At 44.1% G+C, this 27,603-nt stretch overlaps 1 protein-coding gene across 1 annotated transcript; it reads left to right on the forward strand.

Moving 5' to 3' along the window:
* Positions 1-262: 262 nt before the first annotated feature.
* Positions 263-27,530, forward strand: SYDE2 (synapse defective Rho GTPase homolog 2). Its single transcript, XM_059478631.1, has 7 exons — positions 263-457; positions 3,832-4,524; positions 12,997-14,096; positions 16,997-17,123; positions 21,663-21,844; positions 22,712-22,943; positions 25,058-27,530. Exons 1-7 carry the CDS (start codon positions 349-351, stop codon positions 25,558-25,560), a joined length of 2,946 nt encoding a protein of 981 aa, XP_059334614.1. The 5' UTR covers positions 263-348; the 3' UTR covers positions 25,561-27,530.
* The last annotated feature ends 73 nt before the right edge of the window (positions 27,531-27,603 follow it).

Raw genomic sequence — 27,603 nt, forward strand, 5'->3', positions numbered from 1 at the left:
GCCCGGGCCCCTCCGGCGGGCACTCCCGGGCCCGTCTCGGCTCCGGGGGCTCGGCACTCCCCCCGGCGTACACAGCCCGCCCCCCAAGCCAGCCCCCTTCCCCCGGGGCGACCCCGCGCGCAGGCGGGGCGGGGCGCCGGCGCATGCGCGGCGCGGGCGCCCTCTCACCCCGCTGAGCTATGCCAAGTATGTGCGCGGCGGAGCCGAGGCCGGGAGCGCGCGGCGGCGGCGCCATGGGGCGGTCGGGGCCGGGGCTGCCGGCGGGGCGGCCACGGCGCTCGGGGGCTGCGCGCTCCCGCGGGCCGGGGGGCAGCGCCCGCTGAGCGCGGCGCGGAGGCAGCGCCAGGCATGGCCGAACCGCTCCGCAGGACGCTCTCCAAGCTGCGGGGCAGAAGGTCCCAGCGAGGCGCGGCGGCGGGCGCCGGGCACCGCCACGGCGGGGTCTGCGCCCCGCAGGGTAAGTGCTCGGCCGCGAGGCTCCGGCTGCCCGCCCGCGGCCGCTCCTGCTCCTCCACCTGCCGGGCGGGGGCTCCCGCGGCACCGGGATGCTCCGTGCCCGCTGCCCGGGGCCGGCGGGAGCTTGGGTCGCGGATGGCTCCTCGGCCGCGGCTGCGTGCCATCGCTACCTGCGCTGCTTCTGGGAGCGGGAATTCCGTGAAAGCGAGAGCTCCTGGCGCTCCGACCAGCGCTGGGTGCGCGTCCCTGCTCCTTGTCCTGGCTCCCACATCTGCTTGTCACTCCTCGGCTGCTGTTTGCCCGCTGGGCTCGGTTGGTTTGTTCGCTTTTTAAAGATGCACTCGGAATCTTACAGATCAATTTTCAGTTTTGTCGGTGTTCCGTTTGAATATATAGTAGTTGTATCTTATACTTTTGTTAGGAAACTTAGCGAAGGAGAACGTGTTTAAATATCTGCCAGAAGAACTGAGAGTTGTTTGATCCATATATGGAGAGGCTGGATAAAGCTGTTCCCTGCTTCCATGCAATCTGCAAAGCAAGGCATGGGATCGTGGTGAAGTATTTTCTGTGCCCACGGAGTTGGCATAAGGTCAGCTTTGACTGCAGTAAAGTTGAAACATTGTAGCTTTGATTTCTGAGCATACACGTGTTGGTACTATTATAGCTTAACTTGAAGTACTGATATATTTAATTTTTCTGTCAATGGAGTGAAAGGTGAAGGAAATACCTGACTTTTTTTTTTTTTTCTTGAACACCATATTGAAGCCTTTTGAAAAGGAACTGTTGTCATGTTTGGTATTTGTGTGGAGACACGGTCTTAACTATATTAAATGTAATATTAAATAAGTATGGGAAAATGCTAATAGTAGGTAGCATTCTTCTGAATGAAGCATTACTCTAGAACAAAAAGTATGTTCCTGACCTGTATGTCTCTCAGAGCTTTGTATTTATTTAAAATTGACTCACTCCTGTAACAGCTAACAACATTGAAAACTAGCTCTGTGATATTGAACCACTGGTTGTGCAGATACTTGCATGTGAACCAGTTTGTTACTAAAATAAACACAGGCATAAGGGCTTTCAGGATCAGGGCCAAGTTCGAATAAAGGCAAAGCAGTGCTTGCAAATACTGCTAGCAATTGCAGAAACTGCAGCTGGGAGATGTAAGTGTATAATGTGGATAAGTTTCAGTGGGCATTTCCAATTGATGACCTCTGGCAGCATGTGGCTGATGAGTTGGGATCGTCCTGAGTCCTGTGGAAGGTGGAGTGTCCCTGTGGGCAGCCTTGGCGGAGGAGGCTGGAGGCTCTGCATTGATGGCTCTGCACTAAGCTTTTGCAGATGGCTCGTTATGGAGATACCTGGGTGGATGCTGAAAACAAAGTTTTCTGCTGCTCGGGCTGAAGGGCAGCCTGAGGCTCACACCAGATGTGTCCCTGGGTGTGTGTTTAGGCACACTGTGCTGCTCAGGAGCTGTTGTTTTGGGAATTGCAGCCTGCCCTAAGCAGTGCGGAAGGACCCGTGTTTGTGCAGCAGAGCAGGAAGTAGCAGATATTTTTGTTTGTGGAAATACAGCTCTCGGATGCTCCATCTATTTATGTCACCAGAGCAGGGACCAGCCTTGGAATGAAGCAAGGACTTTAGGATATTTGTCACTGGCAGGAAAATGCCTGCCTGAGAAGTCCCTGACCCAAAGAGACTTCTTGGAAACGTAGGCATAGCCCTGTGCCTGTTGCCGATTAGTTTCCTATCCTTTTGGTTAGTTCTTACGTGAAATTGTAGTGTGACAGTGTGTAAGGAGGAACCATTACAACAGCATGCTTCCATTTCCAGGCTGTGGGTGCGGGAAGGAGCATGATTGCTGCCAAATCACTGAAACTTTGACAAGACATCTGCATGCACATTTCCCTCAGATTCTGCTATCTGACTGACTTAGGCCCCAAGTGTAGCAAAGCACTTCAGTGGAGGAGTGCAAAGGCTTCAGAAGGAGCATGATTAATTTTGTTAATTCTTTGAAACAAGTTAGTTCTTCTCATCACAAACAGTGATAACACTGCAGTTGAGCTGAACAAGCAAACTGTATGCTTTTGAAAAATCACCAAATGATGAATCTTTCATCAAATAAAATGGTGGTGTTTCAGATCTTATCAAGGATCTCTTCTATCATTAAAGTACAAACCTAAAAAGAGGGTCAAAGGGAAGGTGTTCAAATGAGTCTTTTTCATGTCTCCCTTTCTACAGCAAACTTGGCTGGATTTACTGAGCTGCTCCATGAGTCCTCCAGAAAGGTGCCCATATTTTAACATCCATTATTGATGTGAAAATAATTCTTTGCTAAGAATAATGTTCAAGCAGTAATGAATAGCTGCTTCTATCTCTAATATCCAGTTGCAGGATGCTTCACATGAAAAGAGGTTGTCTGTTTATGTGAACCCAGTTACCCCCATTCAGCCTCAATGGCTGAGAGAGCCCAGTGTGGGTTGTCCTGGTGTGCAGAGCAGCATGAGGGTTACCTGACCTGCTCCCTGATTTTAATTTGGATGTGTTTGCAGCTTTTCTTCCAGTCCCAGTGCAGGGGTCACAGCTCCCCGATGTGCTGCAGCCAGGGGGGTATGGCACTGCTGCTGAATGGAGCTTGGCTCTGATCTGACAGGGGGCTCAAGTGTGAGCAGCACTTTTCATGGACAATTAAATGTTTGTTGCTTCAATGAAACTCTCAAGTTTTGGGAACAGTCAGTGGAATTTGTTTACTTCTTGCGTGAAATTTTTGTTGTTTAAAAACTTCTCTACATTTCTTCTTTCTCCTTCCTTATTTTCATGATGGTGTGTTTTGTTTTATTCCCCCCAAATCAAGGGATGCTTCTGTCTTAATTGTTGGATAAAGCTGGTAAGGACAGGAGGCTGGAGGTTCTGGTGTAGGACATATCATCACCTTTATACAGAAATCTAGAAATTAATCTATGTGGGGATTTTGTAGCCATTTAAGCAGTACATTGGGACTGTTTCTTCATTGGCATAAGTAAACTGGAGAAGTACTGTGTAGTAACTTTTCAGACCGATTGCACCTGAACTTGGCAGAAAAAAGCAGCCATTTCTGTGGAAGTATGCATGACCTTTCAGCAGAGCTATCTCACTGCCATTTATCTAAATTACGTGGTGTTAAAAATACAGCCAAACATGCCTGGCTTTTTATTAGCTATATTAGTGCACATTCTGCTTTGATGGGCTGAAATCTAATTTTGTGCTCATATCACCTTATCTTTTGTCCTTTCGAATGAGGTCTGATGCAAGTGTTATATGACAGCAAATGTGTTCATCTGTCAAAAGCCAAACGATATTCTAAACATTTGTGTTTCCCTCTCCTTTTGCCTTCAGATTTCATAGAAAATGTTTACATAGCTTCGAGAAGCAGGAAGGAGCCTGAGTGCCCCCAGGCCGGCGAGGTGCCCGAGCACAGGCCGCAGGTGAACAGCATCACCGTTTCCAAGAAACGCAGCTGGCTGCAGCAGAGCACCCACCGGCGGCCCCCTCCTCCCCTGGAAGAAGAAGATGCCTGTCAGGAAGTGCCCGGGGCCGTTGTCCCGGTGCCCAGGTCTCCCGTGCCGCTGCCGGAGCCCGCCGTGCCCTGGGCTCCGTGCAGGCCGGCGCGGAGCTGCGCCCCGCCGGGCCCGGCCGCGCTGGGCAGCGCCGCCCCCGACTGCGGCGAGGACGGCGACGCGGATGATGAAGGAGAAATATGGTACAACCCCATCCCTGAAGACGATGAGCCCGACTTGCCCGGGGTGCACCCTTCTGCTGTGAATAGCCTTGTTGCTGGGGGCTCCCCATCGGTTCGGTACAAAGCCCACACCGGGGGTGACTCTGGGGCGGCCGTGAGTCCCCATGAGGGAGCCGCACGCCCCGCGGAGGGCGCGGGGGGCGGCCGGGCGGCACAGCCCGCTGAGGGCAGCCCGGCGGATGGCGCCCAGCCCGGGGAACACCCGCAGCAGCCCCTGCCAAGGTTTGCCTGCAAGGCTCCCGCTGTGCCAGCAGCAGAGGACAATCCTGCCTTCAAGTGTCCTTCCACAGGTAAGACTGACCAGGAACATAGGTGTTCCTTGGTTATGTCTCTTTTCTCTTTCTCCGCCTCTTACGTTATCAAGTAAACTTCTGGTGGAAGTGCATGTCGAGTGCATTGAAAGTGACTGAGGTTGTGAGGCTGATGCCTGCTAAGTGCAGAGGTGCACAGTTGTTTCCCAGTCAGTTTGTTCGTGGCATCTCCAGGTGTGCTTGGCCTGGGTTCTCTCTGGCCCCCACCTCACTGAAGACAAAGGTTTTACAAAATGAGCCTGGTAATGTGAGGACACACTGGGTTTCCTTTGTCAGCTGGTGTCTAGCCCTGGCCTTGGATTCCTGCCTCAAAGCTACTTAATGTCTGCAGAAGTTTCTTTAACTTGCTGTCTGGGACTTTTTAATAAAGACCTTTTGGTAGACCATGTAAATGCTATTCATCACGTCCCTTTTTGTAATTACTGTCTTGTTGACTGTCTCAGGCTAATCTAATAGACTGCAGAAGAGTGGTTTTCACTTTCAGAAGGCAGTCTCTTTGTTCCTTGTTATCTTTGGCTGAGTGTTTGATAGTCTCGTTCCCATAATTCCATTAGTGTGTGAATTCAGCATCATATTAAGGATTTTTCCCAGTCTGTTAAAGAACCCCAAACAAATATAAAACCACACCAAACAAAAATAGAAAAAACTCTCCCAACCCTTTCCAAAAAGGTATTACTTTTAATTACTTATGTGCCTCATATTATCTCAACCTTAACTCTAGTGTCCTATTCAAAGTTAGAAACAGCATAAGGTTTAGGAGACAGGGAATGCCAGGTTTCTTTCTTTGGAGAAAGGTTACACTTTACACTGACATTTAAGAGCCTGTATTTCTGCCTGGTTCATCAGAAAGGACCTGAAACATTGGTGTGGGAGCCCAGGTGTGCATTGCCTTCTGGAGGAACTTCTTTTTGGGTTGTCCCCATCCTGGCAGTCTCTGGCCCCACGTCCCTGTGTAGTGGGAGCTGCTGTGCCTGGATTCCTGGTGTAGAGATATTCCTTCTGGGAACAGGGTTTGTTTTCAAAGCACCAGAGCAACTGCTGTTAACAGCAGAAGAAAAAACTCTTGGTCTTCTGGGGCTCACATTTTGTTCTTTTCATGGAAATGCTGCAGATACAGGCATATTTTTAGTTGCAAAGTGTGTTAAAGTTTTTGGGCATTTATGACAAATAGCTCACTTTATAGCTGTTTTAAATACCTAGACCAGTTTTATTTGCTTGCAAGACAGATGAGATAATATGTTCTTTGGTAGATTTTTGTCGTTGTTGGGGCTCTAGATGCTTTGCAGAGGTCACTAAGTGTGGTTATTTAGGAAAGCTGTGTGTGTCCTGCAAGCTGCTTGACCTCCACTTAGTTGGTTAATCTCTCCGTACGTGGGTGACTATTTCTTTTTCAAAAGAAGCTAGTCCCTTTCTGTAAGAAGAAAAATGTCAAACTTGTTTTCATACTGCATTTATTTCTGAAAGCAAAGTTGTTGATTTAAAAGTTTCCTGAACCTGGGAGGAAGTAATGAATTTCACCTGATTGTTTGTTATGCATTTAGTTAATTAAGGTACTTCAAATGCAGCTCTCCTTCTCCATGTGTTGGGTGGTGATCACATTGAATAGATTAATTGATGATGAAGTGGATCCCTGCTGCTTGGTAATTGGCTTTATTATGGAGAAGTGGCTTAGTTCTTTTTAATCCAGTTAAAGTATCTACAGTTATTTTCAGTCAAATTTAAAATGACAGCTCATCCATATAAAATTACTACATGAAAGGCACCATGGCCAATTTCACTTTATTTGTGATAGGACCTTGTTTGAATTATAGAGCTGGTATGAAATGGATGTCTCTGTTTGCAGAGAGCTGGTACATTAAGCAGTAACTCCTGTCAAATAAGAAATTAAAGCTTTGGGGAAAAGTCTGCCTACCTTTCTTATTGATGTCATATATAATATGTCAATACTGGTTAGCATTGGAGCCTAAATGTTAGATTTCTGGAAGCACAGACAGAAAAAAGTGGGGCAGTAGAAAATCCAAGAAAATAAATATATTTGTTTATTTTGTCATTTGGTATTTTGCTCTTTGGACAATGGAAACAATTTTACCTTTAAAATTTTTGCCTTACTTGGATTTCCAACTTTGTAGAGTGAAAATAGTAATGCCTTTTTTTTTTTTTCTTTTTGCTTGCTTTTTTGAGTCTTTATTAGACAGGAGATTTCTTTATGAAAAGAATAAATGATAGAATTCTGTTATTGTGGGTCTTTCTAAACAGAGCACCAAATAGGTATTTCCTGTAACTGGAAATACTATTTCCAGTACAATGGATCATAGTTGTAGAGGTGCTAATTTGTCCCATAGTCTTAATTTACATTGCTAGCTCCTGGTATTAATCTGGTTACTTTCTACAGTAAATGCCATTTATGTTAATAGGATTTGTCAGGTAATTCCTTAGTGAATAATTCTAGCCTTGTTGGCTTTAAAAAAGAAACTGACTAGAAATAAGGCACTCTTATAGCAGAGCTTGGGAAAAAAAAAAGTATTTTCTTTATAACATGCATTCAAAAGATAGGAGTAAGAAGGTAACTCGGTTCCAAGTTAATAATGTAGAAACAGCCCAGCTTAGGGTCTTAGGTCTGTGGGAGAAGAATTTAAGTGGAAAGAACCCTGGAGGCTGTTTTTAATTATGTGTCTCTTTGCACAGACAAAATGGTTATGATTGAAAAATAGAATTTTTTTTTTGTTACAAATGCAAGATGAGAATTTTTTCACTGTAAAATGTTGAAGTAAATTTTTTTTATAACTCTTTAGGACTGAGCTCTTAACTGTGTGTTTTTATTGCTGTGTGTATCACCTGCAAATTACTGAAGAAAAGCATCCCTTTGTAATGTTGACTCCTGAGACAGATTTACACCACAGAGCTCTGAATAGTGCCTTCTGTTTCTTACAATATTTACAATATTTTTGCATTTGGGGAGGATAACTGTTGGTGTTAGTGCCTACCTAAGGAGTGGAATCATCTCATGTATCTGAGAGACATCCTGGTAGGATTGGTGCATTGAAGGCTGCCAGGAACTAGATTGTGCTTTTGCTACTAAAAATGTACTTGAGTTAGTTGTCTGGGTGGAAAATCCTGGTAAGAGTCACTGTAAACAATTTCTTTCCAATGTTATGGCAAGTGAAGATGGATCCCATATTCCCACTTAACCCTGATATGTGCCAACTGGAACTTGGCTTAATTCCTGTTAAAACTGCAGGGCTCTTTCTCCACTTAGGCTGTGACCATTATCCTGGTTTCCAAATACATCTTTTGGGGCCAGTGTATGCAAATATTTCGCATGCTTACATGATGCAGGCAAGCTTCCAGCAATATATCTGAGTGTACTGGGCAGCAAATGCTTTCTACACCTTTCCTTCCACATGTTACAAATACTATTTTTGAAATTTAATGCTTATTTCCCAGATGGAAGATGCTTTGTGGTTTACCTGTTTTTCAAGTGCAAGGAGCTTTGGTTTCACAAGACAGAAGTGCATTAATGTGAAATAGTTGCACAATGTGTGAGATACCAGAATGGTTAGGGATTTGGCAGAAAGGTCCCTCTGCTCCCTCTTTTTCCTGCAGAGGTGAAGCCAGTTTTTAGGTGGGTTTTTGGGGAGTTTGTGCACATGCTTTTGGAGGTCAGAGGCTCATTCATGCATTTGTCTTGGCTTCATGGGGTGACAATGCCATAAAGACCTGCTGGTGAGAGAAACAACAGGATGTAACGTGGAGTGGGAGCAGTTCTGTCAAAGTAGTTATTGCCTTTTTCAGTTTCTCATTTGTCTTGAGTAACTGTTAATATCCTCTGATGGGTAAATAGGGGCAGAGCTGCTTTTCATGCTATGAGAGACCCAGTGAGGAGAGGAAATGTTCATGAGAGCAGCCTGAGCAGGCAGTGCCTGGCATCACTGCCATGCTCCAGCCTTGGAGTGCCTTGGTGTGGCTGCAGCGTCTGAGCAGAGCCGCCTGTGGTTCCTGTGCAGGGTCACTGATGTTTCAAACATCTGCAGCAAACTCATGCTGCTTTGGAGATACTGAACTCTTTAAATCTGGTCAGTAAAGCGCTGTTACATGTGCTTGCTCCTGTCTGCAGTGAGATACCCCATGGTGGATGCTCTGAGGATCACCACCAGGATGAGGAGCAGGCACTGGTCACCCCCTTCACCTCTCATGCCTGAGCCTTGGAGGGGCTGTGCTGTAACCACCTCCCATTTCAATTTTAAGCAATGTATTTTCTGTCTTTTGCTCCTATAAAAGTGATCCCTGAGTTGATGAGTTCATCACAACCTTATTAGTATCAGTGTGTATAGTAATCAAAGAAAACAAACTATCTTTACAAAATTCTGAGATTTTTTTTTACCATTTTAATAATTTCTCCATTCCTTGACTCTGAAGCAGTATGTGAGATAGGGACTGCATTGGTCAAAGTAGTCATTTATATAGAGGTTAAAAAGACTTTTCTTTACATGTTAAATGCAGAGATTCTTCTATTCAGTTAGATAAGTAATTAGGATTTACATAGAAATAATTGTTTTTTACACAGTTTTTAAAAGTGCTTTTTAGTTTTTTAATTTTCTTTTGCCCAGTTGCTGATGTAGATAGAGGTGATGCTTACCTTACATCTTAATTGAAGTTGCTTCAACTTGATATATCATGAGTTGTTCTCTCAATGCCATTTACAGTTCTGCTCTGAAGTTTTATATCTTTATGCCTGCACCTGAGAAACAACCTTTGACATCAGTAGAGCTGGTGTGCAGTGTGTCAGCTGAGGATCCACATCAGTATCTCTTGTGGATTCTGCCACAGAAAAACACCCCTCTTTCACCTATTGTTTGCTACAAGAATGGATTTGAGATATTTGGGCTCTTCTATTTTGATTTGCTGCTTTTTCACTTTTAATACATTAACTCAGCATTTTCATTAGGTGTGAGAGTGGCTGTTTGATACTTAATAGCTTGGTGTAGTAAGCAACTGATAGCTTTCTGACCAACTTATTCCCCTCAACTTGTTCCCCAAAAATAAGTTGCAGGTTTTCTGAGTAACTTTAAAATAACTCAGAAACCCTATCTTAAGCAATGGGGAATGTGGCATATATGACAGGGTAGTCAAATGTGCCTGTAAAACGGCATGTGTTGCTGGCAATGGATGTGACAGTGATAAATGTGCCCAGACACATATAAAGTCCATTAAACAGGGACAGACAAGCATGTTTACTGTGCTAAATCACTGCCCATGTCTGGCAGGGCCTGTGTTGGAGGTGCTTGAGTCTGAGCCCTCTCTTCCCTTGGGGCAGTGTTGTGTAGGGGTGTGCTTGGCTGAGGGGACACTGGTGACTGTCCTGTGGACACCTGGATGGATGGGCGGGCAGAGGGGCCTGGTTTGTGAGGCACTGTGGGCTCTTCGTGTTTCTGTGGCCATGGAAAGGCTCTTTGCTTTCACAGAGCCACAGTGCTGAGCAAAGTAAAGGGTGGCTTTCTGCTCAAGCTGAATCCACAGCTGATGTTACACACCGTTGTTTAGGGTGTCTGTTTGTTTTGACTTGGATTGCATTGTCCTGCAAAAGCTTTTTTTTTTTTCTGTATTCATACTGCTGAAGTGTCAGAAGACACAAGGCAAATATATTAAAGCCAGTATAATAGAACAGCCCAGGCTGGAGAGGGATCAGATGATCATCTGGCTCACCCTTCAGAGGAACAAGGAGCCTAAGTGAGACCACCTACCCCACCCTGTGCAGCTGCAGCTTGAAATCCTACAGGAGTGAAGACTCTACTGCGTCCCTGGGTGTTTCCAGGGGTTGAATGTTCTCACTGTAAAATACAAACATTACATACACATGGTCAGCTGTGTATATAAAACTGGCCATCCCTGTGCTGTCCTGGTGCAACAGGTGCCTCTTATGTTTTGTCTTCTGTCACCTCTCTGTAACAATATTTTTAATGTCTGCTGTTTGCAGCACAATCTTATAACTTGGATGAGAAAAGAGGTGCAACTCAGTTTTGCTGTCACCCTTGTGAGAAAGCTGGGTAGGCTGGGCAGTGCAGTGTTACTGGACTGTGCTACAACTCCTCCTGCAGCTTGTTCAGAGCTGTCATGTACACTCTTTTAAAATTGCATGCATACCTCAGCACATTGCTGGCTTTAGTGGAACAACATGTGGCTCAGTGCTGATGGGAATACCATCCTGCATAATGCTCCACTGTTGAGTTTCCTCCAGCCGCATATTTCACTTTAACTGTTTGCTGCTGAACGCAGCACAAGTTGGACACAGAAAAGTCATAGTGTTAGAGTGACTCTTTGGTTTTAATGAGTTGGGGTGAGGAAAGTTTAATTTGCTGGCTTGCTTTTGCAAGCCTGTGCCAGAGAGTTTTGACAGAAAGGGGAGATTAATGTTAGAGGCTGCAGTGTGGCAGTGATTGCTATAGAGCGCTCCACGCCAGCCCACCAGTGGGACCGTGCGGTGATTTGCAGTACAAGGGAAGGCTTTGTCTGCCTTTGTCAAACACCACATTTCTAACTAGCTGCTTGCCAGAAAAGCACAGCAGGCGTGCTAGAAATAGCCCTGCCCCTGCAAGGGAACTACTTCCATGAGATGCAGGATTAAATGAATTTTCTTCTGTTCCTCTGGAAAACAGATTCTATGCATTATTCTTCGTAACTGAAACTTCCTTTTCTAAAGGTACTCTTTTAAGCCACCGTCTGCAAAAGTTACTTAATCCAAACTTCTGTTGAGACTAGAGCTAGCCTTTGTAGGGTTTTTCTTGGAAGGGGGCGAGGGAACCAAAACCACAGCAGATGACTTTGGTCAAAGACCAGATTGCCTGATTTAGCTGTTAAGGCTTGGTGAAGTATAAAAAGTACATTACAGTCCAGTGGTGAAAATTAATTTGAATGCACAAAGCACTTGTAAGAATCACTTGCTGTGGACTTGAAGTGGTTAGTTTAGAATTAAAGTAGTAAGTCTTTGGCAAATCAGAAGGAGAAACTCCTTTAAAGTATGGTTTACTAAGCATCTTGTGAAAACAACCCTTCTTTCTGTCTTTTTATATGCTGTAAGCAATGTCCTTTTCTGTGGCTAGCAAAGGGGAATGATGGATGGATAAAGGTGTTTGAGTCTCTGTGAGCTGCCTGGGCTAATTGCTTCACACAGGGTTGGTGTGTTTAGGGGCTCTGTAGAGCCCCAGCCTGCACAGGCGAGGCTGCCCAGTCCTCTTGGGAGCTGCTAACATTTGAAAATAGTGATTGGGATGGCTGTTGCTAGCAAGAGGCACTCTTTTTTTCTTAAGAGGAGGAAAAGTGACTCTAAGTGAAAGTAATAATGTAATTTTATTAATATCTATCATTTTTCCCTCAGCTTCCCTTCTGCATTGTTTCTTAACTAAGGTAAATTGATCAATTTTCCTACAGTTATTGCTGCCTCATGCTGGTAAAAGTGAGAATGACTTAAGCAAAACTTGGTATTTGCATTTTCTTGGGTATTAGAGCATGAGGTGAGCCACAGGTTCCTGTCTGTGTGCAATACTGACTTATGTCTAATTGTGTTCCTTAATTAACTGTTCTTTGCTGCTAAATTGAGGAAGTGTTGTTGGTTTGGATTTTTTTCTTTTGCTCTTTTTAGCATCAGTGCTTGCTGTTACATATTTTTTTTCCTTTTTGGTACCTTGAAAGGGGGGTGATTTCCTGTGAGGATGTTACTTGGGAGCTGTCTAACTTTAAAAACTCTTGTGGGGTGGTAGTGCCAGGAAACATGGAAGGTTGCTGGCAGGCAGTGAAATGAGGCAGTGCAGGATGCAGCTTTTGGAAGGAATAAATCTTACATCATGCTGTAGAAAGGAGAGGCTGAGAAGAATGAAAGAAAAGGTGTGAGACTGCCTGCATCTACACAGGAGAGATTTAGGGCTCTTTGAGGTAATAGAAGGACTCAAAGAGCCACATTCTTTCCTAGAGACAAGTGTCTTTCCTCTAGACATTAGAGTGACAGTGCTGATGTGTTGGCTGTGTAGCTAACTGCTCTGCAGACAAGGGTGCCTTTGCCATATTTCCAGGATTTTTTCAGTCTGGTTTCCTTGCACTTGTGCCCCAGGAATGTGGCTGTGTGTGCGTGTCTGGGGGATGCAGCACAAGTGGCTCAAGCTGAATGCAGCGGGTGCAATTGCTCATTTGTTTATATGAAGTTTCTGGCCCTTTCATCTCCATAAAGCAGAACAAATCTGGCTTTTGACAGTGAATTGCCAAGTTTGGCTGATTGAGTCAGCAGAGCGCAGCTTTCTGAACACTTGTGAACATCTGAGTGAATGAGTGAAGGGTGTCTGAATGAATTGTACTTACCAGGTTATGACAAATCATACATGTTCTCCCCAAGTTGAAGTTTTATTTTTTCATTGCTGAGAATTGCAGTTTGTAAATGATTATTCCTTTTCTTTCTTTCTAAAGGGTTTGGAGCTGCTCTTGCACGCAAACCTGATATACCCTCCACAGAGGTTTCTCCTCCAAGTCCTAGTCCCCTGAAAAAAAGCGGATCAATCAACTGGCCTTTCCCTGATAGAATTAAATCTCCCAGGACTGTGAGAAAGCTTTCCATGAAAATGAAAAAGCTGCCAGAGCTGAGCAGGAAGCTGAGTGTGAAGGGAAGTTCAAGCCATAGTAGTTCAGATAATCCTCCCTCCCTGCTGAAAAGTAGCTGCCGGGATACAAGCCATACAGTGTCTTTGCCTTCCTCTGGAAACTCCACCACAGCTGCCAGCAGGAATGTCATAAGCCGTTACCATCTTGACAGCAGTGTGTCCTCACAACACACCTACAAAAAGAAGAGCTTGAGGAGCTCCAAATCCTTCAACAAAGGTGGTTACCTCAGTGATGGTGACTCTCCTGAACTTATAACAAAATCAGGTAAACACAGACATGACACCAAGTGTGGGAAAGGAAAGGAGAGCCTTCCAAGTAACAGTGGTAAACCTGAAATAGATATCGATGCCTTCAGACACTACAACTTTTCTGATCAACCCAAGTGCTCTCAGTACATCTCTGGACTCATGAGCATTCACTTTTATGGTGCTGAAGACTTAAAGCCACCACGAATAGACTCAAAAGATGTCTTTTGTGCAATACAGGTTGACTCAGTAAACAAAGCAAGGACTGCCCTGCTCACATGTAGGACAACATTTCTTGACATGGACCACACATTCAACATAGAAATCGAAAATGCTCAGCACTTAAAGCTGGTGGTGTTCAGCTGGGAACCCACCCCACGGAAAAACAGAGTGTGTTGTCATGGAACTGTGGCTCTTCCCACTCTCTTTCGGGTCACCAAAACACATCAGCTGGCTGTCAAGCTGGAGCCCAGGGGGCTTATTTATGTCAAGCTGTCACTCATGGAGCAGTGGGAAAACTCTCTTGATGGCCTTGACACTGACCGTGAGCCTGTGATGTTTGGGGTGGATGCTCGGAAAGTTGTAGAGAAGGAAAATGCAGGCTTGATGGTGCCACTTTTGTTGCAGAAATGCATTCTGGAGATTGAAAAGAGAGGCTGTCAGGTACTGTGCATATTTTTTAATCTCTTTTGTCAATATTTCTGTGTAGAGATAGCTGTTGTTGCAGTGTAAATAGCGAGTGGAAATGGGGGGAATTAAAAACGTCTTTACAAGTCAATTTTTTTTCCTTTGCTCTTGTGTGTACTGGCTATTGTAATGTGGGAAGAATAACAGGACTGTGTGCAGTCAGCACTTCCAGCTTGGCCTTTGTAGAGGAGAAGTACACTTGCTCGCAGGAACTGCTTCCAGCAGAGCTTTAGGAGTGGGGTTTGTGAAACAAATCTGCAGCCCCCAGTGTGTAGAGTCACCCTTGGAAAGCAGAGATCAGCTGAGAACTTGAGATTGTCTGATCCCTGAGACATGGGTCAGTCTGTAGGGACACACATCTAAATGCCAAAATGATATGGTGGAGTGTTTGCTCAGACCCAAAGCTGAGACACTCTGTGCAGGGACACAGTGAGCCCATCTTTGGGTGCAGTCTGAAGCCAGTGTGCCTGAGACCCATCTCTGTCACCACTTTGTACACAGCATTAGGGTGAGTCCCTGAGGGCCTGAATTAGTTCTTTCCTCACACCACTGCTCCTTGTCTTTCTACAGGTTGTCCTCAAAATTGGGAGTGCTGCAAAGCAAAAGTGCCCAGTGGTTTTTTTTTCATCCCATTATTGGTTGATGTAATCTAATGAATAAAAATATGCGTGAGAAATGAGGTATGGAAAAACATCACTGGTTATGGGTGCTAGACAAGAGGTCTGTTAAGAAGGACTATGCAGAGTCTTAGGCTCAGATGTTCCCCATGGCAATTTGTTTGAAGCTGGTGGGAGGACTCTTGCCTGCTGTTCCACAGCATACGTGAGCCCTCCTTGTCTTTTGCACCTGTTCTCACTCAGGTGAAACTGAGAAGTAGTCACACCTACCAGTGTTACTATTTTAAATTGCTGACAGGTTTGGATATGCTTGCAGGTGTGATGAGATTAGCTCTGCTGTTTATAACCCAGGTCATGAACTATAGAGGGAAATGGAACTTCCACGTGGCTCTTTTGCTGAAAGTCATCATTGCTATTAGCTGTGTGATTTTTCTTGTGGGTACTTCTCCTAACATGCAGTTACTGGAAAAGAGAAGTTTTATTCTTTCTAGTATATGTGTCCTATGGTTTCAGCACTTTATTATGGGTTTATTAGCACCTAGTCATGCAAATGATATTGGGTAATCAAGGCAACACTGGTAATGAAGCAATTGGGATTTGAGTTATCTGAATGTACTTGATGCTTTTCACACCGCAACAAGCATGAAATCTATTTTTGTATTTGCACAGAGAGAACCAAAACTGCAAAATATACTGTTAACTTCTTCTTTTAACCACATGCTTGTGTGACATTTTTGACTTTCCTATAGACTAGAAATACTGTCATGGTGCATAATCTCCACCTGAATTTCAGATGTGGCATTAGGAAACTTTAAATTTTTAAAAGAAATTTTCTTAGGCATATACTAGGTCATATTTGGTCTTGAGAATGGGGGATACAAATTCCATTGGGTAACTTTCCAATTAATATATGACCAGAAAAATGCTTTTGCTTTCATACCTTCATTCTCATGGTTTTAATACAGTACAGGTGGGGTTCTTTTGTTTGGCTTGGTTTTGGATAATTTTTTGTATTGAGTCCATGGTACTTTTGAATTAATCTTTTACTGCTCAATACACCTGCCCATAATACTAATTAAAATAAAATTAATATTTCTAAGAATTAGTTTTGTAAGATCATAGTAGTACTTTACATAAATGGTGCTGATGAAAATAATGATAAAATGGAAAATTTCAATACACGAAAGTGCATTATTTAAATGGCCATTTAGTTGAAGAATGGTGCAGGTTTCACTCCTGTCACCTTAAGCATGCTAAATAATAGCTGTTTTGCAGAAAATTTTTAATATAATTTGAAACACATGGAAGTCAGCATCTTATCAACTTTTAAAACAACATCTTATAGGTGTAATAATGGAGTAGTCATAATTTTCTTGAAATTGGTTAAGGGTATAAAACCAAATTTTTTATTTTTTACTATATAATATAATACTGTAGGAAAATGCTTTCACTTATTTTGGGTTTGTGTTGGTATATTAATTGATTTGTAACTTTGCCCATTTTTAGTATGGAGTCAGTTGTGTGACTTTTTCTTCTGCTGATGATTAATGACTGTATTTGTACTGCAATTTTGCTTACATAAAGCTCTAAACACTTCTCACTTCTTTCTGCTGATGTTTGAATTCTATTTTGTATAATCAAACAATTATGCCAGGAAAAATAATGATCTGCATAAGTAGGGTGAGAAGCAAATATATGCTTAATCTGTATTTCTTTCCTGATTCTGCATAAAAGCAAAACATTAAGCCATTCCAATTTAGGACTCGTGTTACATCAAAAAAACACTGCTCAGCACGTTGACTGTTGAGAACACAGGAGCATCCTTCTCTGAGTGCTCCCAGCTCCTGTGTCCTGGGAAGTGTCTGGTCCTGTGTGGGGTGATGGCACAGCCTAACTGTGCAAGCCCAGCTGCATTCCCAAACAGCTGCTGCTGCTGGGCTCCCTTATGGCACAGCACAGGGTGCAGTCACCAGCTGCTGCTGCTGAGCTCTCTGATGGCACAGCACAGGGTGCAGTCACCAGCTGCTGCTGCTGGGCTCCCTGATGGCACAGAACATGATGGCAATACCAGCTGCTGCTGCTGGGCTCCCTGATGGCACAGCACACAGGGCATCACCAGCTGCTGCTGCTGGGCTCCCTGATGGCACAGCACAGGGTGCAGTCACCAGCTGCTGCTGGGCTCTCTGGTGGCCCAGCACAGGGTGCAGTGACTGGTCCCCAGGCAGGCAGGGCTGACATGGCTGTGCTTTGTGCTTGCAGGTGGTGGGGCTGTACCGGCTCTGTGGCTCGGCAGCGGTGAAGAAGGAGCTTCGAGAAGCGTTTGAGAGGGACAGCAAGGCTGTTACTCTCTGTGAGAGCCAGTACCCAGATATTAATGTCATAACAGGTAACACATTGACTTGCTTTTCTTCCAACAGAGTTGTGCCGTGTTCCTCACGTACCTTTAAAAGGGGGAAATTGTGCTTTGAACTCTTTTTCTGTTGTCATTTTAACAAGCTTTTAACTTCTGCTGAAAGCTGGGTGGGAATGAGTGCGGTTACTTTGGGGATGTGTAAGTATGGATGAAGCAGCAGTGATTTTTAGGGAGGGGAAGACATGGAAGGACCTGTTTTCAGTAGCTGTTCCACCAGGTACAGAGGGAAGTGGGAGTCTAAAAGGAGCTGGGGTCCTGGAGTTGGTTAAACCTCTGCCATTGGTTTGTATTGGAGAAGATCTGGAAAAGCTTGGTTGTGATCAGGCCTCTCTGCTCTGCTGGTGGATCCTCACCACGTGACCCAGGGCTGCCTTGGACCAGCTGTTGTCCCCGTTATGTTGGAGACTGCAGGAGATACGGAAGCAGATTTCCCATTGTATTGTGCAGGCTAGTTAGAACTGCAGGAAAGTGCCTTCATTTGATCACTGCTTTTTTAAAACCTTGCTGGGCTTTCTCCTGCTCCCTGGAGTGGCCCTTCACTTGGTGTCACTCAGCAAGCTCCAGGCAGAGGTAAGGCTGCTCCTGGGCAGCCTGTCTGCATCAGCTCCTTACATGGCTCTCTTCACAGGAGTTGCACTGCAGAACTGAACTCAGTTGTTGAGGTTTTTCTGGTTTGCTAAAAACTGGAACAGTTTTATAACTATTGATATTTGATGTAAGCTAAAGTTGATCTAATTTCAGGCATCACTGAGTAAGCCAGTTGCTCTGAGAAATTAGTCAGAAGCATTCACTGCCTGTATATCAAGGGATGGAAATTGTAACAGTAGTTGGGGTGTAAATTTTCTGTGCCAAAACCCTTTCTGTAATAGCCAACATCCAGCTGTATAGAAGAGTTATACCCTGTTTGGAGGTTTATTTCATTTCAATGTACTGGGAATTAATTTTATTCATTACATTTTATAATGATACAACATATCAGAAGATGCTACCCGATGACATTTACTGAGTTCCATAAACCTCTTGGTTCAGGGTGTGCAGCCAGTCAGCTTGCCTTACTTGCCTTGGCTGATTTTGCTGTGGGTTCAGTGTTGTTCATAAGTACCAGCATTGTCAGCATCAGAAACTTGTATTTATAGAATCATAGAATTGTTAAGTTGAAAAGATCTTTAAGATCATCAAGTCCAGCCTTTAACCCACCAGTGTTTCACTCTGATGTTATACAGTTTTTATGAATGGGGTGTCCAGTAAAGGTAAAAAGTATAAATGATCTTTTAAACTGGGTCATTTTCTTCTCTTTACAAATAAATTAATGAGAAAAAATGATGAGAACTTCTAATATCAGATTGTTCCATGAAATCATTTTGCATCCAGAGTTTGCATTGCAAGAGTGAAAAGACCACAGCTTTGTTTTCTGCCTTACAGAAAGTCTATTGGGTGTCCTTTAGTTGGCCTTCTCTTGCAAGAGCTAGCTTACATGCTGCTTTCCTTACAAGGGAAAAGAGTTGTAAGGAATTACACTGAAAAGCAGCTTCTTTGCCCTGGTAGCCCTGCAGCTGTGCTGTGCAGGTGCCTGCAGTGCCTGTGTCAGCGTTGTGCTGCAGGGACTGACTGTGGGGGCTCTGTGGGCTGGGGAGCAGGGAGGGAAGGGCTCTTGGCATCTGTACCTTCCACTGACCAAATGCAGCCACTCCAGTTATGGGAAGCTGCCTGCTGTGGATTGACAGGGGAAACTGCAGTTTAGTGGACAGCTGAGTTAGCCACTGTGCCTAGTGCCAGGAATAAGAGAGCCCACAAAACTCACTGCATGTGCTTAGGGAGTTGGGTTGAGAGGGAATGTTTCCCCTGATTACTTAATGCTGAGGCTGATGCACATGATTCATACTTCTATCAGCCAAAACATGTGTTCCACAGAATATGAATCCTCAGCATAAATCTTGGCTGATTTGAAGAGAAGTGCTGCCTTATGTCCTTTTTGAAATTTGAGTAGCGCTCCTTTCCAAAAAGATGAATAATATTTTTTTTTGACAGCTCTCCAAAGACTAAAGAATGAACATCAATTATTAAATCTTGAGTGAGAAATACTCTTGGGATTGGCACAAGCTGACACACAATGAAGTGGGCTCATGGACCAAACTGAGGCGTGCACGCAGTTCATGGAACTGACCTGTAGCCATGTTGCACCGTGTCTCTTGGCATCCACGTGAATTTATATCTCTGCATAAAGCTTGCAATGCTCTTAACAGTTCAGTGGGTCAGAAAAATGAGGAATTAATGAAGTGGATGGCAATTTCTGCTCTCTGTCTAAATTTGTTGTGTGTGGTTGTGTCAAGAGGAATGTGCTAGTGAGCTGGCAGCAGCAGGAAGCGTAGATTGATGGAAAAAAAATAACAGCAGCCTCTTAGAGGGCTAACTTAGCTGAGTGAATGGCAAAAGGATTTAGAAAGGTCAAGGGGCATTCATGGCTCTCAAACCATCCTGTTATCTGGAGTTGGACAGGAGAAAGTGCTTTGGCAGGTGGCAGTCCTATGATTGTGCATGCTATTGCAGGAATTCCTGCTGAATAATTATTAATAGACAGTTGTGTTTAGTATAAGCTAATTTGATTAGAACATATAATTTCCTACTGTAAGCTGTTTTTGATTTCAGCCTCTGCCTCCAAAAAAAGCACAACTGAAACAGAGATCTTGATAGAAGTCAGCATCTCTTGCTAATATTTTGCTTATGAAAAAAGGAAAATATTCCAGATATGTTGTACAGCATCAGCATCTGCCACATTTGTTTCATAAATATTTTAACCAGCTAAACCACATAGGGAACCTGAGCCTCTAAATTCAGGGAAGAAAAAATATTTGGTGGGAAGGGAGGAATATGAGTAAGTTACTAAACAAAAACTAGCCACTTTAGTGGAGCAGTACCAAAAGTGCATATTCTTTTTAAAGCAAACAAAAAAATCCCACCAAAACACCAGGGGAAATATTTTTTCAGGAAAAATTGGTTGTTGTCATATTTTGTGGTCCTGAGGGGATGTTCCCATTTTGAGCACAGAGTGAGCTCCTGGAGGCCGTGTGGTGTCTGCAGAGCTGCTTTTGCCTGGCTGCCCCATGGCTGTGCTGCAGCAGGAGGTGATTGGGCAGCTCAGGTTCAGGGCACTGCTGCAAGGGCAGGATTCTTTTTTAAATAAAAATATTTATATAGGTAGAAGACAACTCTTGCATGCGTTCTGCATGTGAAGGACAAAATGTTAACTTCTGTTCCGTGTACTTTGTTAGAAACTGCCTTGTAACAAAGCCCACCCTGTACAGTTCATTTTACAGCTCTGTTACACAGACTTGAGTTGATGAAAACTGTTGCTTTATTAAATGGCACAGTGTGATGGTAATTGCTGTGATGTGAGATTTTACGAGGTTGTGAGGAGGGCCTGCTAAAAAAATCTGCCTTTCAAACTTTACCTGTTTGGAGGACAGGCTGCTTTGTTAACTGCAGTACCTACTTTTGAACAGCTTCTTTTAGTCCAGCATTTCTTCCTAACAAAGTATTTAAATGCAGTTGTGATCTAGCTAAAATTAGTAGATATTTATGGCACAGAAAGCAAATTTTTAAGGAAAATGAAAACTGCTGGGAAGCAGACTTGTTTCCTTCAATTTTTTTGTTGTTTGTATTGGATATTGGTCCTCGATAGCAGCCTGCTATGCCCTTTCCAGAGACTGCTGTTAGAAGCCTTAATATTTTGGGTTATTTTATCACTGAAACCCCTCTCAAAATGAAGTGTCAGCCAGGTCCCAAAGCCAGCTTACAAGAATGCAAACCTCAATTCCTCTTTGGAAAGAACAGGTGTTAATGAGGTGCTTGCCTGGTTGTTGCAGTCCCTGAAACAGCCTCTGTCCCAGCAGACCCAGCTGCAGAAACGCTGCAGCATTTCTGTGCCCCAGGGAGGGCTCGGTGCTGGGCACTTGAGGCAGTGCCTCCCGGGGATGTGGATCACATCTGTCACAGCTGGAGGCAGTGGTGTGCTGGGGCAGCAGGGGGCTGGTGGCTCTCTCTGTCGGCTGGGTGAGAAGGCACCATGTGCTTTGCTGTATGTGCCCCTGGCACTGGGATGTTTGCTCATCATTTTATAGCTGAAAATAAACAGAAAATGAAAACTAACTGATAGGCTTGTATAAAAGCTGGACTTTGATGTTTGTAGGAGCTCCTTTCCTTGAATACTCTGCTGGTGGACTGCTCTGAGTCCTTTCCTTGCCTCCTCTCACCCTGAAGGAGGGAAGCTTGGGGAGATGCTCACCTGGTGCCCAGTGTCCTCACTGCTGCACATGCAGCAGCCCTGTGCTCCTGCCCCTCTTTGCTGTGCCCTTTTGGTGCTGTCCTCCCATCCCTCACTCCTGAGTGCCAGGTTTGGCACTGACACAGAAGATTTTCTTGTGTAATGAGTGCAGTTGATGTGCTTTAATGCTCCCAAAAATTGCTGCAAAGGGAATCTGCAGTTTGTTAAAGGCAGCTGTTGTGTCCCATTAGGTGTCCTAAAGGATTATCTGCGAGAGCTGCCCTCTCCCCTGATAACCAAGCAGCTCTATGAAGCAGTGTTGGATGCAATGGTGAAAAATCCCTTGAAAATGACAGCCAGTGGTTGTGAGAATGACCCAAGTGACTCTGAGCACACAGCAGCCCTTCTGGATTGCCTGCCAGATGTTGAGAAGGTGAGTCGTGTTAGCACATTCAGGTAAATCACAAGCTTCAGAAACTAAAGGAACATTTTCACACTGGATATAAAATGTCTCAGAACTATTTATCAGATCAAGTGGTTCACTTGCATTTGTGATGCTCCACATGTGTGAAATAGTTCCATGCTGCAATGAATTGGAGGGTCTGCATTGCTGGACTTGCTCTAGTTTTCGTTTTAAATTGTTTCTTTAAAACTGAATGAATGGCAGTGATCTCTACTTTTACAAGATCAGATAAATGATAATTCTTGTGTGTTGTCCTGCTCCACTTCTGCAGAGCTCTCTGATCTGTGTGTTGGAATTACCTGGGCAAATCCATTCCTGTTTCTTAAGTATGTGCAATAAAGCCTTTGCTTCCCTTGCTGTGCAGTGTGAGAGAGCTGTGCACTGTTACCTGCCAAATTCCTGTGTAGCACCACAAACCACAGCCCCTTCTGAGAGGAGAGAGAGAAGGAGCAAGGGGCCTGCACAGTATCTGGAATTACCTGGAAGCTTGTTCAGATGCTGACATCATCTCAAGGGTTTCTTTATTTTCTAATGTACCTGGATCATCTCTACTGCTTCTGCAGCCTCTCTTCCCTTCCTGATGTATTGTGAGAAAACTCATCCGTGTGAAAATGAGTTTAGATAAGAAACAAACTGAGTCTTACCAGAAATTCTCTCTTAATTGGTCTGCTCTGTCATAGTCAAATACAGCTTTTCTAATTCAGCACTTGGATGTTCTGTTGATGAGTGTTGGTGGTAAAACCAGAGCTATCAGCCTTGATCTTTTCCCTCTAGAGCTGTGACCAGCTCCACTGTTGTCTAGTGTTTGGTTTCCTGAGCAGTATTTTGTTTCTTTAGGCTACCCTGAAGATGCTGTTGGATCACCTGAAGCTGGTGGCTTCTTACCACGAAGTGAATAAGATGACGTGCCAGAATTTAGCTGTGTGCTTTGGCCCTGTGTTACTGAGCCAGAGGCAGGAGACCACCAACCATAACAACAGAGTCTTCACAGACTCAGAGGAGCTTGCTACTGCCCTGGACTTTAAAAAGCACATAGAGGTTCTTCACTATTTACTGCAGCTGTGGCCAGGTACTTTCATCTGATCAAGGAAAAAAAATCAAACCATTGCTGTGTGTTTGCACTGTGTGACACTGTACATTAATTCACAGGATGATTGAGCAGTATCAGAATTCTTAAAATGTGAGGTACTGTGGCATCACTGTTAATCTAAAGAAATGATGACAGTTTCTATTTGGGCACTTTGCTAAATGGGAAGTTTGTTGCTTTAATTACTTTCTTACCATATGGCAGTGTTTGAGTATAATGAAAGAAATAGTGAAGAATTTATGTGAGTAAAGACAGTAGAAAACACTAACTCAGTGACATTAAAGTTTCCACATCTATATTAGAGAGGTGTAGGATTTTTTCCCCTGCTCTTCAGCTTTGACCTGATAGGGTTAATTTATTTCCATTCTTGTAGTTTGGTAGAGTTGAAGATATCCTTAAAGTAAGAGGTCTGCAACTTCTACTTGTTTTTGCAGAGCTTTGAATAAGGAAAAATGTTGCTACTCCATGATGGGTTTGAGGTGACTGAAGGTGCTGCTGGTCACTTGTCAGCTGCAGGTGGGCAGCTCCAAAGCTGCTGATCACCAAAAATGAATAGAAGCTTTCAGTTAGATGAGTGAGTCTGTGCAGGAGAGGTGGGGCATGTAGGTGGAGGAAGAGGGAGACCAAGAGCTGTTTGGGCAGCAAGCACTGTGCAGAAACTAATCCTGAAATCCTGGGGATGGGTTATGGCATGGCTGCTGTGGGCTGCAAAACCAAGTGGATGCAGCTCTGCCCATGGGAGTGTGTATTGCTCTAAGAGGGTAGGAGTAGGGTAAGTAGTAGAGTTTTCCTTCACTTAGAAGAAAAAGCTGAGTCCTATCCCTTGGCTTGCAAGAACTGTGCAGGATGTTGTGTTAAAAGAGAGGTAAAACACAAATGCAGAGACCTGAGTAGGTGAATACCACACAGTGTGAACAGCACACTTGGATTGAATGGAAGGATCACAGTCTGGTCCCTTATATTTAATCTCCTGCAGTTTGAGACAGCTTGATAACCAACGTGTTGTGCAATCCTTCAATTTCCGTATGTTTCCAGGCGAAAACAAATAGGCCTTGTTTGGCCAGCCCGTGTAACACTGGCAAGTTATTGTTAACCCATGGCCCTTCGCTTAATGGAGCATAGTCTAAACAGAAGGGGTTTGTTATAGTAAGGGGGGGAAAGCAGTGAGAGTTATTGCTTGTTACTGTGCAAGACATAAAGCAAAATCCCCTGGAGAGGCCTTACTTTGGGTCCAGAAGGAGAAGGATTGGGCACATTTCAGGACTGAAGCTTTGTGCTTGTGTGTGGGGAGTCTAACAAGGAGGGGCTCACGTGGTGAGCTGCATGGGTTTGTGTGCACTGCCTTTTCAGTGGTCAATGGGAATAGGAAGTCTGTGCTGCTCATTACAAGAAGCAGTGGTGTGTATAAACCAGAAGTTTTGCAGCTCAGATACTTACTAGGCCCAGGGCAGTGAGCAGAGCAGTGCTGTTTGCCTTGGGCAGCAGGTCACAGCAGAGGAGCCTGTCAGGGACTGTGCTGGGCAGTTGTGAACTCAGGTAACCCTGCCAGCAAACCTGTGTGAGTGTTCCTCTGCTTGTGCTGCCCAGAGAAATTACTGCAGGGGAGCTCCTTCAATAGCACAGAGCATCAGGGCACAAGAGAAGCACGAGAGCTCAGCTCAATGTGTTGTCAGCTTCTCTAGGGGTTTCTCAGAGGTGGTTTTTTCTTGTGTTTTAACCTCTTTTGCTGTGCCTGCTTTCTGTTACTCCTTAGCCTGGGTGAAGTGTGTGAACTGAGCAGTTTGCTTTTCTTTGACCAGAGCTGAATGGTGATTAACTCAAAATGAATTTAATTGGTGTTCTGGGAGTTTCTACTTTTAGAAAGGCTTGTCTACTGTAATTTGAATCTGGCATGAATCTTCAAATTAGGAAAAAAGTAGTTTTTCCTAATTATTTTATATCAAACAATGGCAAAAAGTGTGCAATGTGTTGGCTGTAAGATTGCATGTATTCGTGCATGCTTAGTGGGACATTGAGGGATGACAGTGGGCAGCTGCCATGGACTTTTGTCTTGCAGCATGGGTTCAGTTGTGACTGGTTTAACTTCTCTTTTCTAGTTCATCACTCGCCTGCCAAAGAGCCAGCACATCTGAGTGTGTTTCCTGAGCACTCCTCCTGCCTGAATTACCTGAGGCCCAAGAGGCAGAGACCGCAGGTGCTGAATCTGAGCAGTGCCGACATGTCGGGGGTGCTCAGACCGAGGCCAGCCGGCCTCGACAGCCCGTCCAGCAACCGCTATGCTGGGGACTGGAGCAGCTGTGGGGAGAACTACCTGTTAAGCCCCAGGGACTGCCTGGGGGAGGCAGACTATGATGATGTCCCTTCCGAGGGCACGGAGAGCGGGGAGGACAGCGGCAGGGCCGAGGAGCCAGACGGCCCCGCGGGACGCCCGCAGCCCGGCCCCACAGACCTCCCCTGTGGGAGCTGCCTGGCGGTGCCAGCCGTGGACTCTGCAGTGGATCACAGAGCACACCTCAAGGACCTGCAGGAAAGTATTGATACTCTCATAGGAAACCTGGAAAGGGAACTCAATAAAAACAAACTAAATATGAGTTATTAAATCCTGTCCTGCACGTCATCTCCTTGTGCCTCCGTGCCCCTTGTTGGGCTTCCCTGGCTGAGTGAGGAGTGATGGTGCCCCTGAGCACCCCGTGGTAAGGCCATGGCCCACCTTGTGTTAGCACATTTGAAGCCATTCCGTAATGTTTCTGCCTTTCTCCTGGAAGGTGTTGTCCTGATTTGTGTTGGAGCCAAGCTTAGGCTGTAATGTGATTCCACATAGTGACATTTCTCCCCAAAAACACTATGCACTTAGGTGGCCTGGGCAGTACCTGGTAGAAGATAAAGCAACATCTCTGCTGGCAGTGGCAGCAGAATTCCTCATTCCTGAACTCCTGGCTCTGGTACAGATGTTTCTCTCAGAAGAGGATGAACGCTGCTTGGCCTGAGTTTTGCAGCAGGGACTTCAGATAGACTTGTTTTACTATATATGCAATGGCTGCTATGAAAAATGCTTTATATAATATTTATATATAAAGTTTTAATTGTACAAATATTAACGTATTACTGTATTAACACTTTTCAGTAATTATTTAAACAAGCAAAAATAAATATTTTTCTAACCTTGTTTGTATATATCTATGTATAAATGTGCATGTGTCTGTAGCCATCTTTGTAAAGGAAAGGTCTCAGAATTATGAAATGTTCCCATTTCCAGGAAGAATGTTCAGTGATGCCAGGACAAGGTTACCCTTTGGGTAATACATTGCATTTGATTTATGCACAGAAACATGGCCAGAGAGAAGGTAGGGTGAATGATTAATGTAAATGACCTTGTGTATTGCAGGAACAGCCGTTTGCAGGTGTTGACTATTAACTTTCACACACACACACATCACCCTTTCTCTGTTTGTTTGGTTTGGTTTTTTTTTTCTTCATTGTTTGTTTCTTCCTCCATGGTTTTTTTCACATATAAAGAAGGTCTGGAAGGTATTTACTTTTCAAAAATTATTTTTTGTTTTTCCTTTATAACATCTTGCTTTGTTTTTTGATGTTTTGGTACGTTTTTCTCTTTCCAGAGTTTCATGTATTTTTCTTGTGGTACTCTTGGCTGCTGCTGATAGTTAGATGCATTTGAGCCCTCTCTAAAGGGTTGTGGCTCTGGAGATACAAGTTCAGCACCAAGCCAGTTACTTTTTTTTTTTTCTTTTCTTTTTAAATTACTCTCCCAAAAATGGAAGCCAGAATTGTCACATGAGGTTGAAGGGGTGGAATGATAATATTACTCCTGGGGAGTTTGGGTGGGATTGCAGTTCACTGTGACCTTATTAGATTCAGCTATCACCATCTGGTCAGAGCCTCTTTTATCTCTAGTCATTTATGGTGAGCCATTAAACATTTCCTGTTAAGGAAACACATTCTTGATTCAGGTAAAAATAGTCACCAAATTGTATAGAGGTGTTTTGATAGTCCTTCTAACCAAAAGGATGTACAGAGCCATTCCTTGTCCTCTACAGGCCACATACACACCCCCAAGGAAGGGGGGATTTGGGCAGGTGGGGCTGAGAAGGCTTTGGTATTTTCAGAGGTCAGTTGCTGCCAGCTGGCAGGGTAGAAATTAATTCTACATTTTTTTGGTACGATTTTTGACATCCCACCATGGCTTTCCATTCACCCTGTGGGTAAGTGCTTTTCTGCTAACCTGTACTTCCTTATACTCCTTAATTGAAGAGTTATTTATTTACAGTAGCAAGGAATTAAGAATTACTATGGCAAACTTCACCCCTCTTTTCTAAGGAATTATTTTAGCATGGTTCCAATGGGTTATTCAGTCTCACTAATTTATTTTTATAAGTGTTAAAAGATGCAAAACAATTATTGCAATATAATGATATGAATGAAAATGTAAATTTAACCTGAAGCATTTATCAATAAATTGATGTATTTTTTTAAACTTTTATACCTACAGAATGTGCATACTTTTTAAACTATAAATTTAAATTCTAAATAAAATTTGAATTAAGAACAAAATCTGTCTGTACCTAGCTCGTGATTATTTAAACCTGTCCAAACTGATGTCATCCATTTGCACTGGCTGCACATG

Source organism: Ammospiza nelsoni, chromosome 9, assembly GCF_027579445.1.
Source record: "Ammospiza nelsoni isolate bAmmNel1 chromosome 9, bAmmNel1.pri, whole genome shotgun sequence".
NCBI lineage: Eukaryota > Metazoa > Chordata > Aves > Passeriformes > Passerellidae > Ammospiza > Ammospiza nelsoni.

Excerpts from the sequence above, each read along its gene's own strand:
- SYDE2 (XM_059478631.1), top strand. The coding sequence starts at position 349 with ATGGCCGAACCGCTCCGCAGGACGCTCTCCAAGCTGCGGGGCAGAAGG. Across the intron at positions 14,097-16,996 it reads TTGAAAAGAGAGGCTGTCAG|GTGGTGGGGCTGTACCGGCT; the intron begins GTACTGTGCATA and ends TTGTGCTTGCAG. Across the intron at positions 22,944-25,057 it reads TTTACTGCAGCTGTGGCCAG|TTCATCACTCGCCTGCCAAA; the intron begins GTACTTTCATCT and ends TCTCTTTTCTAG.